General features: G+C 35.4%; 4 protein-coding genes and 1 non-coding gene across 5 annotated transcripts; 2 read left to right on the top strand and 3 right to left on the bottom strand.

Moving 5' to 3' along the window:
- Positions 1-772: 772 nt before the first annotated feature.
- Positions 773-4,984, bottom strand: NDAI0B06160 (uncharacterized protein; the record flags this gene model as incomplete). Its single annotated transcript, XM_003668843.1, has 1 exon — positions 773-4,984. The coding sequence occupies one exon, from the start codon at positions 4,982-4,984 to the stop codon at positions 773-775; it is 4,212 nt and encodes a 1,403-aa protein (XP_003668891.1).
- A 1,504-nt stretch (positions 4,985-6,488) lies between these two features.
- Positions 6,489-6,552, top strand: NDAI0Btrna20K. The gene is given in 2 exon segments: positions 6,489-6,552; positions 6,516-6,552. It is a non-coding gene; the product is annotated as a tRNA-Lys (tRNA).
- Positions 6,553-7,179: 627 nt separating this feature from the next.
- SAH1 (adenosylhomocysteinase) lies at positions 7,180-8,529 on the top strand (the record flags this gene model as incomplete). The annotated part of the gene is made up of 1 exon (XM_003668842.1): positions 7,180-8,529. One exon carries the CDS (start codon positions 7,180-7,182, stop codon positions 8,527-8,529), a length of 1,350 nt encoding a protein of 449 aa, XP_003668890.1.
- Positions 8,530-9,053: 524 nt separating this feature from the next.
- MXR1 (peptide-methionine-S-sulfoxide reductase) lies at positions 9,054-9,608 on the bottom strand (the record flags this gene model as incomplete). Its single annotated transcript, XM_003668841.1, has 1 exon — positions 9,054-9,608. One exon carries the CDS (start codon positions 9,606-9,608, stop codon positions 9,054-9,056), a length of 555 nt encoding a protein of 184 aa, XP_003668889.1.
- Positions 9,609-9,940: 332 nt separating this feature from the next.
- On the bottom strand, positions 9,941-12,265 carry YEN1 (crossover junction endodeoxyribonuclease; the record flags this gene model as incomplete). Its single annotated transcript, XM_003668840.1, has 1 exon — positions 9,941-12,265. The coding sequence occupies one exon, from the start codon at positions 12,263-12,265 to the stop codon at positions 9,941-9,943; it is 2,325 nt and encodes a 774-aa protein (XP_003668888.1).
- Positions 12,266-12,735: the final 470 nt, after the last annotated feature.

Below are 12,735 nucleotides of genomic sequence, written 5' to 3'. Positions count from 1 at the left end.
TCGACAGAATTGTATACTAGAATCCTCGATAATAAACACGTTTTAGAAACGTATAAATATCGAGTAAGATGATCTTAATAAGATCCCAATACTATGTCCTTAATAATTATATATGTTTATAATTATATACTAAATAGGACAAGAAGAATAACGATAATTGAATTAAGCAGATACTCGCCGCTCGGAAGCATCCTTTCTCATATTTTCTCTGATCTTGTAGTTGTAATTTTCCATCCTAAAAATTGATTATGTTTGTTATGAATTATAGTAAGAGCTAATTTTCCTTATAATGTGTGTAAAAAGGTTCGTCTTTCTTAAAAATAAATAATAAAAAAATATATAAGTATAAAAAATAATATCAAGAAAAAATAGGAATTGAAACTTCGAGTTATTGGTCTATTTATACCTTTCTTGATGATGAAACAGAAACACGAAAATGTGACTTAACGCTGGCAGACACGATAATTCAACTATCGTGTCGCGTCGATGCCTGTAGTCTTACGCGTCTCTACCATTTTTGGTAATCATTAGTTCGTGTCTTTGTAGAAGACGTTGTACCAAGCTTGATATCTGTATTCTTACCATAGGATATTAATAGTACCTTATTAAAATATCATTCCAGCATTTACCAGGTTCGGTAATCGTTTCGCGTCATATTAGAGGACATTGTCCAAACTTGATATCTACACATTTACCATAGGATATTAATAGTAATACTTACTACGAATATCGTTCCAGCATACCACCCATATTGAGATTGGTCAATCGTTTGCTAATTAATCCAAGTCTTGGTAAATTCATTAAATTTCTTGATTGAGAGCGGCTTGGTTAAACAGTCAGCGATATTAGTTTCTGTGTCAATGTAATGGAGTGAAACCCTTGACTGGTCTAATTCATCTCTCAGTCTAGACGCTCTGGCCCCAAAGTATCGTGTGCGAAATTTTTTGTCATCCATTTCTGCACGTTGAATCAACGCAATAACTGGCTTACTATCAGTAATTATTTTGAGGTGAATTGGTTCGGCTTTAATGGATTGCACTAGTTCTTGCAAACTCAGCAACATTGGATATGCTTCACTTACGGAATATAGCTCAGCTTCTGTACTTGAAGTGCAAGCCAACTTTTCCTTCGACGACTTGCCACCAATAATCTTACCATTTAAAATAATAAAATTTCCGATTTGAGATTTGAAATTGGCCATGTTCGCAAAAGCAGCATCAGTCAGAGCAGTCAGATTATTATCTTTAATATCTTGTTTCTTCCATAATAGTTTCTTTGATCTTGTGTCAAACATATATTTTACCAATTGTTTTGCCAGTCGTTTTACCTCTTTATTAGGAAATAATGTATGTTGGGCTAACACATTGACATAGTAAAGTAGATCAAATCGATATTTATGGGCAACATATGAAGCTAAACCGACAATTCTCTGTAACCAGTTAACATCCTTATAATAGTTTTCATCAGTACTGTCCATAGTATTTGATTGGATGTAATAATTTGGGGGAGATGGAGTCTTTGAACTTTTCGTAGTATCCATGGACACTTCCAGTTTAGTTAGCTTATCAGACAACGATTCTTCCATACCAAATTTCATATGTTCGTTGAATTTGTATTCCACTTCTAATCCTAGAATGTCGTAATTAGCAGAGTTATTAATTAATTCACCAGAATGTACCACTTTAGTGTCAAATTTTGATTGAAGAGTATCGACCAATTTATCAGCATCAGCTAAATCCTTAGAAAAAACTACCATGTCGTCAACGAATAGGCAGACAGTTACATTGTTATTTGTAAATACACATGGCCATCCAGTTACTTCGGTTAAATCACAGTTATCAAGAAGGAATTCTCTAATGGTGTTGTACCAATTGGCACCGCTTTGTTTCAGACCATATAATGACTTATTTAGTCTCATTACCTTACCTTTCATTTTCATGTGTGGTGGCGTCCGTATGTATAATTCCTCTTCTAGAGCAGCATATAAGTACGCAGATGAGATGTCTAGCTGGGTGATATATTGTCCTTTGTCTAATGCAATCGCTAAACAAGTCATCAAGGCATAATGATGAACTGTACTTGATGTGGCATCTTCATTGAAAGTTCCTGGTTTCTGTTGATCACCTCTAGCGACACAGCGACATTTCTTCTTACCGTTTCTTTTCGTTGTAAATATAAACATGGTGTTTATGACTTTGTTTGAATCGACCTCGCTTTCATCTTTGATATCTTGATCATCCCATGTATTCATATTTTCAAGTTGTTCTATTTCCTTATGATATGCCTGTGAGAATAAGTTTCGTTCTTCGACGTTATCGTTTCCACTGACTGCTTCAAAATAGTTCAACGACGGATTAATCTTGGTGTGTTGGATTCCCACTGCCTTGTTCACCGCATTGATTCGGTTAATTCTAATGTTTTTAATCCTATGTCTTCTTCGTGGTGGATTCTCAACATCTTCTCCAGTTTCCAAAATTTCGTCTAATGACCGTTTCTTCTTTGGCTTAACATGCCTCTTAGTGTTGTATGGGGCGAGTGAGGACATTTCCTTACCGTCAATCATGTCTTGGATTTTCGTCTTACCACCCTTTTCGGTACCACCCAAATTGGATAAGTATTGAGAATCTAGTAATTGGTTTTCGATGAGATCAACAGCAATGGAATCAGATCTGGTGTTGGCAGAAGTTGTTGGGGATTTTGATAGATCATCACCAGTCATGGAAGCAATAGATGAAGGAGTTGTGGACAAATCAGCATTGTTGTGCTTTGCAGTCTTTTCTATATTGCTAGATACAGAACTTGCGGTATTATTGTCTCCGTCATTTATAATTTCGTCAACATTGATAGGATCATTAGTGTCTTCAATATCATTTGCAACAGCATCAGTAGATACCGTGGCTTTATTAGGTGTAACGTCAACAGTAGTAGTTACCTTGTCAGTTTCAGCCGGAAGCTCGACGTTATTAACAGGAATCTCGGTAACATCAGCATTTACCATATCAGTATCATCGGAACCATTACCAGAATCATCGTCAGAGCCATCGCCGGAGACATCATCAGAAACGTTGTCAACAACTGCCCCGATCGAGGCGAGTTCATCTTCATTGGAATGAAAATCTTCCAATAATGTGTCAAATACCGATGTACCGGTCGAAATTGAGTCTAGAGATTTCGAATCATTAATGACTAGAGCGTAGTTAGATGTGTCAATGACCTTGTGAATAGAAGGAATAAATATTAAATATCCGTGTGATTCCTTCGATGGAGTTAAAGCAAATCCAGTTATACCACGGGGTTTTAATTTGGAAACCTGATTGTAATCATGTACCATAACCTCTTGGCCAAATGGAAGAATTGTTCTTGCATCTAAACCAGCTAGACCTGCCTTAGCGCGAGCGGAGGAGTTCGTTGACGAATTGATGAATGCGTTTCTCATTAACGTTGCAAAATCAACAGCGTAGAACCACAGATTGGCAGGCAGTTTACTTGAAGAAAGTAGAGTCCTACAGTCATTTAGGAAAGTAAGGTTGGCGCGTTCAGCAATTCCATTCGAAGAAGAGTCACCGACAGTAGTATAAATAGGTAAAATACCTTTGTCTTTGAAGTAATCGCGGACTAACTTGTTAGTGTATTCAGAGCCACGATCCATATGAAATGTAAGAACCCGGACTTTAAATTGATTCTTAATATAGTTTACCAATTGTTGAAAAATGGGTAGGATATGATCCGCATCTTTCTTCTTTAGTGGGAATACCCAACGAAATCGAGTATTCTCATCTGTGAATGAGATAAAATATTTTGGTGAAGTAATATCAACACCAGACACCGGACCAAACAAATCAGTATGAATGTATTCAAATGGCTCATAGGACTTTTGATATTTCAATCTAGAACCTACAATGTGCTTATGTTTGGTTATTTTACCTGCTAGACAATCTTTGCACTGAAATTTGTCAATACCAGACCAGTCAACGTCATTTATGCGAATATTGGTTATCAATTTGCTTTCAATAGACTTCCTAATGTCTTTAACATTAATATGACCGAATAGTCTATGAACTAATGTTAATGGAAATTTTTTGGAAAGCGCATGGACTTGAGACTTGTGTTTGGGTAATTTACCAAAAGATAAAGGAACACATTGATACTTACCAATCTTGATGATAGGGGCAAGTACCTCGTCTGTGTCAACTTTCACCAATGCTTTTCGACGATTGTCGACAATGACACCGATAGCTTCGAGATCATTAGTACTAACCAAATTTAAGTCAACATACGGCGATGCAATAGCGTATATACAATGAGACACACTGTTGAGCCACTTGAATGTCAAGTTCCCTGAAGCAGCGACAGGAATTTCTTCGTTACCAGCACCGAACAATTGATCAGGTGGATCGTCGTTTCGGTTATGTAGGAGTTTAGAACTAACAACCGATATTTCAGCAGCAGAGTCCAGAACGAAGAATTCGTTAATGTTTAATTCTGTTGGTTGTGAAGCTCGCCGAAGACACTGCAGGTCCTCGGGAGGTACCGTGGAATTGAGATGATGAACATGACTACGCTTATTACCACCCTTTTTTGTGGGCTTTGAACGAGCTGTAGAGTTTCTTTCTGAGGCAGCTTTCAACTCTATGATTTGCGGACATTTCTTGGCTGTATGACCACGTTTATCGCAAAATTCACATGTCTTAGGCTGTGGTTTAGGAGTAGATATTTGAGCAGATGGAGTAGAATCTTTATGAGAATGTGGAACTCCCTTCAGCGAGATATAGGTTCGTTGAATTTGATCTAAGATGTCTTCCAACGAAACCATGCCATAGTTCATGCGATAAAAATCTGAAATGGGCTTGTAGGGTCCTGTGAGATTTCCAGCTATGCGTTGGCATAGTACTTCATTTGGAATATGGATACCTAGGCTGTTACCCTTGGAGATCAGACTATTGAGTAATTTTCTGAACAAAATAGGCGTCAGATTTCCCGTCATATTTAACTGCTAACAACTGTTCATAAATTTCGTCAACACCAGTTTTATTTGAAATCATTGAAATTGCTCTACATATGACATCGATTAATTCAATGTAGTCATTTGATAGGGCTGCTTTAACCCACCCTGGGTATGCAGTCGATGGCACACAATAATTGAATGCATCAATAATAAAATCCTTTTCATTCTCCTTGATTATACCTGAGTTACCTAAGCGATCAGGGATGACATGACCTTAAATTTTGTTCTTTAAGGTACTTGATAAACGTCTTTATCCAACTGTTAAATTCGCTTTCATTTGAGATAGGAATTAATTTGGTATTTGGAGTAATGTAGGCATGAATTGGCATATTTGAATGTGATCCTTGCAGAGTATTACCGTCTAATCCACGAGGATTATTGATTTCAGGTAATGTTGTGGTGAAATTAGGGGCGAACGATGAAAAGTTCGACGCAGTATAAGGTGAGAAATTGGCAAAAGGTGGTTAGGAAAGGAATTCTTTGATTACCAACTACTTGATAAACCGGAGGAGGGAAGAAGAAGGGAGGAACTTGGTTAGTTGCTCCGTAGTAATTGAAACCCGAATGAGCATTATTGGGATCAAAACCCTTATTGAAATTATCATAAGTAGCAGAATTCAATCCAGGTGGAGGTGTAACAAATGGTTTCTCAAACGCAGGCTTAGTCTCATTGACTGGGGCCTTAAAACGCAATGGTGAGTTTGGCAAACTAGTTGGTAAACTCTTGGATCTCGAGAAATCATTTTTGACAGCGGCGCTACGGACGCTCGGAAGCATCCTTTCTCATATTTTCTCTGATCTTGTAGTTGTAATTTTCCATCCTAAAAATTGATTATGTTTGTTATGAATTATAGTAAGAGCTAATTTTCCTTATAATGTGTGTAAAAAGGTTCGTCTTTCTTAAAAATAAATAATAAAAAAATATATAAGTATAAAAAATAATATCAGAAAAAATAGGAATTGAAACTTCGAGTTATTGGTCTATTTATACCTTTCTTGATGATGAAACAGAAACACGAAAATGTGACTTAACGCTGGCAGACACGATAATTCAACTATCGTGTCGCGTCGATGCCTGTAGTCTTACGCGTCTCTACCATTTTTGGTAATCATTAGTTCGTGTCTTTGTAGAAGACGTTGTACCAAGCTTGATATCTGTATTCTTACCATAGGATATTAATAGTACCTTATTAAAAATATCATTCCAGCATTTACCAGGTTCGGTAATCGTTTCGCGTCATATTAGAGGACATTGTACCAAACTTGATATCTACACATTTACCATAGGATATTAATAGTAATACTTACTACGAATATCGTTCCAGCACTCGCATACTTAAGAAGTCGCTTCCACTGCAAGTCTTTATATTAAGTATTTAACTTTAGTATCTCGCCACTGAAACCGCACTGATCCGAGCCCTCAATACAACATAACCGTTGAACTCATCCTTGTTAGCTCAGTTGGTAGAGCGTTCGGCTTTTAAACAATAACATTCGTTTAAACCAAGGATACCGAAATGTCAGGGGTTCGAGCCCCCTATGAGGAGTTCAATAATTTCTTTTTTTCTCTGACATACATCTCAAAGGACCAAAAGTGCTGCAATTGCTCTTTTTCCTTAACTGTCATTGACAGAATGTCAAGGCATGGAATCTCACCATGTACATTAACAAAAATAATCAGGATCATAGGAGTACATTTTGAAACTTAACAATATGTCGTTTATTCTACTTCAGCAGTAACTCCGCAAAAGGGACGCCCGGCGACAAGTTGTGTCGGCGACAACGACGATCAGAGTCACGATCTGTAAGCCACAACGCACTACCCCCGAGAAAGCGACGGGTATATTTAGAAACGATAAGGGCGTCAATTATCTCGCTGTATACGAACAGTACATTGCTTAATTGAGAGTTCCACAGTTACAAAAGAAAAGAAGCGAGGGGAGCCGAGGCGATGTGCGGCATCGATCTAGCTATGTACGTATATGCTCGAGAAAAATACGAAGAAGAAAAAAAAGTGAAAATTGTAAAAGTGAAAAATTTATATAAAAGAATATCTTACCCATCTTAGGCATATATAGATTTCACTTTATTTCCGTTTTTTTCTTATATATAGCTCTTGAGATTCATTCATCAACTCACCAAAACAAACAACACAAAATACTATTCCATTCATAATGTCAGCTCCAGCACAAAATTATAAAGTCGCAGATATCTCTTTAGCTGCTTTCGGTAGAAAGGAAATTGAATTAGCTGAACATGAAATGCCTGGTTTAATGGCCATCAGAAAGGCCTATGCATCAGTTCAACCATTAAAGGGTGCTCGTATTGCAGGTTGTTTACACATGACCATTCAAACTGCTGTCTTGATTGAAACTTTAGTCGCTTTAGGTGCTGAAGTTACTTGGTCCTCCTGTAACATTTATTCCACTCAAGATCATGCTGCTGCCGCCATCGCTGCCTCTGGTGTCCCTGTTTTCGCTTGGAAGGGTGAAACTGAAGAAGAATATTTATGGTGTATTGAACAACAATTGTTCGCTTTCAAAGATGGTAAGAAATTGAATTTGATCTTGGATGATGGTGGTGATTTGACCTCTTTGGTTCATGACAAACATCCAGAAATGTTGAATGATTGTTTCGGTTTGTCTGAAGAAACTACTACTGGTGTTCACTATTTGTACAAGATGGTTAAGGAAAATAGATTAAAGGTTCCAGCTATTAACGTTAACGATTCTGTTACTAAATCTAAATTCGATAACTTGTACGGTTGTAGAGAATCTTTAATTGATGGTATCAAGAGAGCCACTGACGTTATGTTGGCTGGTAAAGTTGCTGTCGTTGCTGGTTACGGTGATGTTGGTAAAGGTTGTGCCGCTGCCTTGAGAGGTATGGGTGCTCGTGTCATTGTCACTGAAATTGATCCAATTAATGCCTTACAAGCTGCTATGGAAGGTTATCAAGTCGCTACCATGGATGAAGCTTCCTCCATAGGTCAGGTTTTTGTTACCACCACTGGTTGTAGAGATATTATTAATGGTAACCATTTCGCTAACATGCCAGAAGATGCGATTGTTTGTAACATCGGTCATTTTGATATTGAAATCGATGTCGCTTGGTTAAAGGCTAACGCAAAGGAATGTATTAACATTAAACCACAAGTTGATCGTTACTTATTAGATAATGGTAGACATATTATCTTGTTGGCTAACGGTAGATTAGTTAATTTGGGTTGTGCCACTGGTCATTCTTCTTTCGTTATGTCTTGTTCATTCTCTAACCAAGTCTTGGCTCAAATTGCTTTATTCAGAGCTGGTGATAAGGCATTCAGAGAAAAACATGTTGAATTCCAAAAGACTGGTCCATTCACCGTCGGTGTTCATGTCTTACCAAAGATTCTAGATGAAGCTGTCGCTAAATTCCATTTGGAAAAATTAGGTGTTCATTTAACTACCTTAACTGAAGCTCAATCTGAATACTTAAGTGTTGCTCCAGAAGGTCCATACAAGGCTGATCACTACAGATATTAATTAGTTTAATTGTGTTTTACCCATTTTTCATTTCCATTTCAGTTAAAAATTTAAAAAAAGTTTGCTAAGAAATTCAACAGTCCTAACAAATTATTATTTTTTCCTTTTATTATTAATCATACATTCACATAAAAAAAGGCTCATGATCTATTGTAATTTTATTTATTAAATGCAATAAATTCCTACCGATATATTCTTTTAAAAATTATCCATAACCAACGAGGTTAAAAAAAATGGAATCCATTGCATTTTTAGTTTCATTTTTTTCATTCCCCATTACATAACTTATATATATATAGATTTAATAATTAAAAATATCTTCAACAGTAACAATATCATTTATTATGTTTCTTCAGTCGTATTTATTGCCTAACTATCATAATATGAATTATATAGATAATAGCTATAAATCTGTACAACCAATAGACAATAGAGCTAATAGACTTTTAATGAATGCAATTAGATAAATGTAACTTATAGACTATTATTTAATTTTATAAAACTAATGTAAGAAAAAATCGAAGTTAAATATCTCTAACATAATGAGTTGGACATGCATATCCTTCTGGATTCTTAGTCAAATAAAGCTGATGATATTCTTCAGCATCATAAAAGTTATGAATTGGTTCCACTTGTGTAACGATTTTATTTCCCCATTTTGGTTGCCATTCCTTTTTCAAAAGTTCTAACTCCTTTAAATCTTCATCAGAATGAGCAAACAATCCACTACGATATTGAGTACCTTGATCTGGACCTTGAAAGTTCACTGTCGTTGGATCATGGATTCTGAAAAAGAAATCTACTAATTCCTTTAATTTGATTGTATTTGGATTATATGCTATCTGTAAAGCTTCTGCAAAATTAGTATCACCTTGCTTCACCCTTTTATATGAAACAGAATCCACTTGATCATTTTTAGACTCGTCACCATTTGCATAACCGACTTTAGCATCAATTATTTTATCACCTAAATGCTTCTTATAGATATGATCTGTCCCCCAGAAACAGCCACATGCAACTGTTATTAGTTTATCAGTTTTTGGGTTATATTTAATAGTTTTAGAAATTGTAGCAGACATTATTAGGTGTAGTATTGGTTTATACTTGATATAGATATATAGATTTATTGCTTGAATGCACCAGTTTGCAACAATATCTAACACCTCTTGTTCATCACATCATCCACCCTCTTTATATATATATATTGCTAAATTCGATGGTGTTCTAAATTTTCTCGCCTAACAAAAAAAAAAAAAAGAACTGTAAAAAAAACTGTGTGAGATTCCCACCACCACAATTCATAGTGTCCAAATTAAAGGTGTATTTTCCATAAACATGAATGTCTTGAAGACAAAATATAGTTGAATATGAGTTGTTATGCATTATTATATACATTATGTATTGTTCTTGTTCATGAGTCAAGACTACCACTACTGTATGACAAATCACTCTCTTCTGTCTGAAGATGATCAAATGCAGTCTCCGCATCCAACACTAATTGATCTAGTATAGACGGCGTCCTTTTCAGCGTGTCTGGTGTATTTTCTAACACTGGTCTATTATTAAATAATGAATCAGGTGTTGATTTATTCATATCAAGTTGTGAAGTACTGCTCGTTTCTTTACTCTTCTCGCTAGGTAGACGTTGCTTCTTTATAGGTGAATTATCAATGTCATATTTATAGCTCGAATCGCCCTCTTTTCCTTCCTTATAATCATCATCGTCGCATATGTTGACAATATTGTTATAGTCCCATATCCTTTTATAAGGCGACCTGTCAAGAACTTCTGTTCCCGTTGAACTGCTAGGTAGAATGTTTTCCTCTAAGATAACTAACGAATCACCTTCGTGTTGACTTTCGTCTGTTGGCCTTGGTGTATTCTCATTAACATCATTATCCTCCTCTTCAACAAATAATCTTCTTTTAACTGGTTCCAATGTATGGGTAGCTTCCATTTTATGAATATCATCAAGAGTATTCGCATTTTTTTTAACTGGTGAAGCATGTAAGTTTAGGAATCCATCTAATGTATTCTTTTGAGAGTAACTAGTCTTGATTTTCCTCCTTCTACGGGAGGTTGGTGCTTGTACCTTCCTTTTTTCTTCTTCTTGTTCCTTATGAATAAATTCTACTACTATCGGATTCTTTTTTGGTATTAACTCAATGGGAATCCACATACAATTTGGAAATTCTTTAACATCTAATTGTCGTTTACTTGGACTTCTCGGTTGCCGTATAGGTGATTTACCTGGAGAAGAATATCCATCTGTTTGAACCATATCCGGAATACCTTTTAAAAAAGATTTATAACGAACTTTATAGCATTTGATCTTACTATTTTCATATTCATTCTCATCATTTCCCGTAGTCATCTCTCGTTCTTCTGGAATCTTTACCATATTGGAGGGTGAATTTCCAGGATCAATACTTAAAATATAACGTAAAAGAAAACATTCATGTATAAGATCGTGGTACCATCGATCAAAATTTGTAATATTGGGTAAGTTGAGTTTTTTCAAAAAATCCATTAGTCCTACAAAATTAATCAAATCATAGTTCAGATCCTGACTATTGTTTATATACTTTTTATCAAAGATGGAATCATTGAAATCTGGAATCAAAATTGGATGGAAGTAATTCATAATAACAACCTCTGTTGGCCATCCTTGAAATGAATCTTCACTTAATAAGACACTATAATTCCTTCCAAATAATTCAACTGAATGTGCCTTACAATATTGGAAAACGTTATCACGAAATACAGTGTAGGCCAATATTCTTTCTTCAGTATTATCATCTAAGTTTTGAAATATTTCATGAAACTGGTTAGAGAAATTTGGATACTCTAGTTGCGATAACTGGAGAGCCTTTGTCTTACCTAAACCCTTTACACCTTTATTATAATCAGCACCAAGTAAAACACTGAAAAATAAAAGTGACCATTGATTAATTTTCCCATTAGTTTTCCTTATGACTTCATTTAAATCAATAACTGTTATAAAATATTCTTTTGCTTTTCGTAGCGGGCTAGAGACCTTTTTAGGACTGGCTGTCATACCAATATCATTGACAAATTTAGAGTAATTTTTGATTACTTTAGTACCACCGAATATGAATATATCTGAATCGTTAGTCCAAACGAAATCTACGTACCCATGGACTTGTAACCATGCACATTGAGCTTCACCCTCACCACAGGCATCTATGTACGAAATGTTCATAAATTTCAACAATTGTTTGACATTTTTCATAAATTCATCATTATTATTTGAAAGAGGGCATCCATTGTTTATTTTATGATATTCGATATGATCTTGCCATTTCTTTAAATAACCTTCCATACTGATTTGATCCATATCCATATCCATTTCCATATCTATGTTGTTATGTGAACTCATATCATTGCCACTACTACTTGTATTGAATTTGTTCTTAAAACTTGGTTTCATTGCACCATCAAACACTAAGATAAATCCCACGTTTAACGATAATAACTCCTTTAATCTAACTAAAAGATTCAACATTGCCTTAGGGGTAGTCCCCTGAGTAGAATACTTAATAGAATTGGTTGGTGACACAATGAAACCACATTCAAAAAGCCAATTATAGCCATCAATGGCAACTTTAGGTGATCTTCCATTTTCCTTTTCAAAATTTGAGATAAATTGTCGAAGAGATATTCGATTGGCCTCTGTGTATGGTTTCAATATTTCCCATAATTGGGGGACTCCCATTTCGAACTTTTATTGATATTATCGAGTTATCTAGTTGCCATGTTGTTTTATTGTTTTATTCTTATTGTTCCTTTGAAGTAGTATTATATACGTAATATTTCACGAGACAGAGCTTTTAAGAGCATGAAATACATTATCATATAACGAACATCAAAGATTCAAGATGAACAAGAAAAATGTATATAACAATAGCTATAAAGAGTATGTAAGGGACAGGACATAAAATGTGTAATTGATGAATAGGATTATATCTAGCTATCACTATATATCATTTTCTATCTTTCCTTTTGAAATTCTCATATTCTATTCAACTCCGTATACGATACGGTCTCAGTGTGTTTCGAGCAATAGAAATTTAAGGCTTCTTTCCTACGAAGAAAACCATGATATCACTGACACCTTACTGCTTGATAATCAATAGGAACAATGATTTTATGTTACAACAATAGAATTACCTATATGGTATACTG

Source organism: Naumovozyma dairenensis, chromosome 2 (assembly GCF_000227115.2).
Source record: "Naumovozyma dairenensis CBS 421 chromosome 2, complete genome".
Lineage (NCBI taxonomy): Eukaryota > Fungi > Ascomycota > Saccharomycetes > Saccharomycetales > Saccharomycetaceae > Naumovozyma > Naumovozyma dairenensis.
This window is presented reverse-complemented; position numbering and strand designations above follow the sequence as displayed.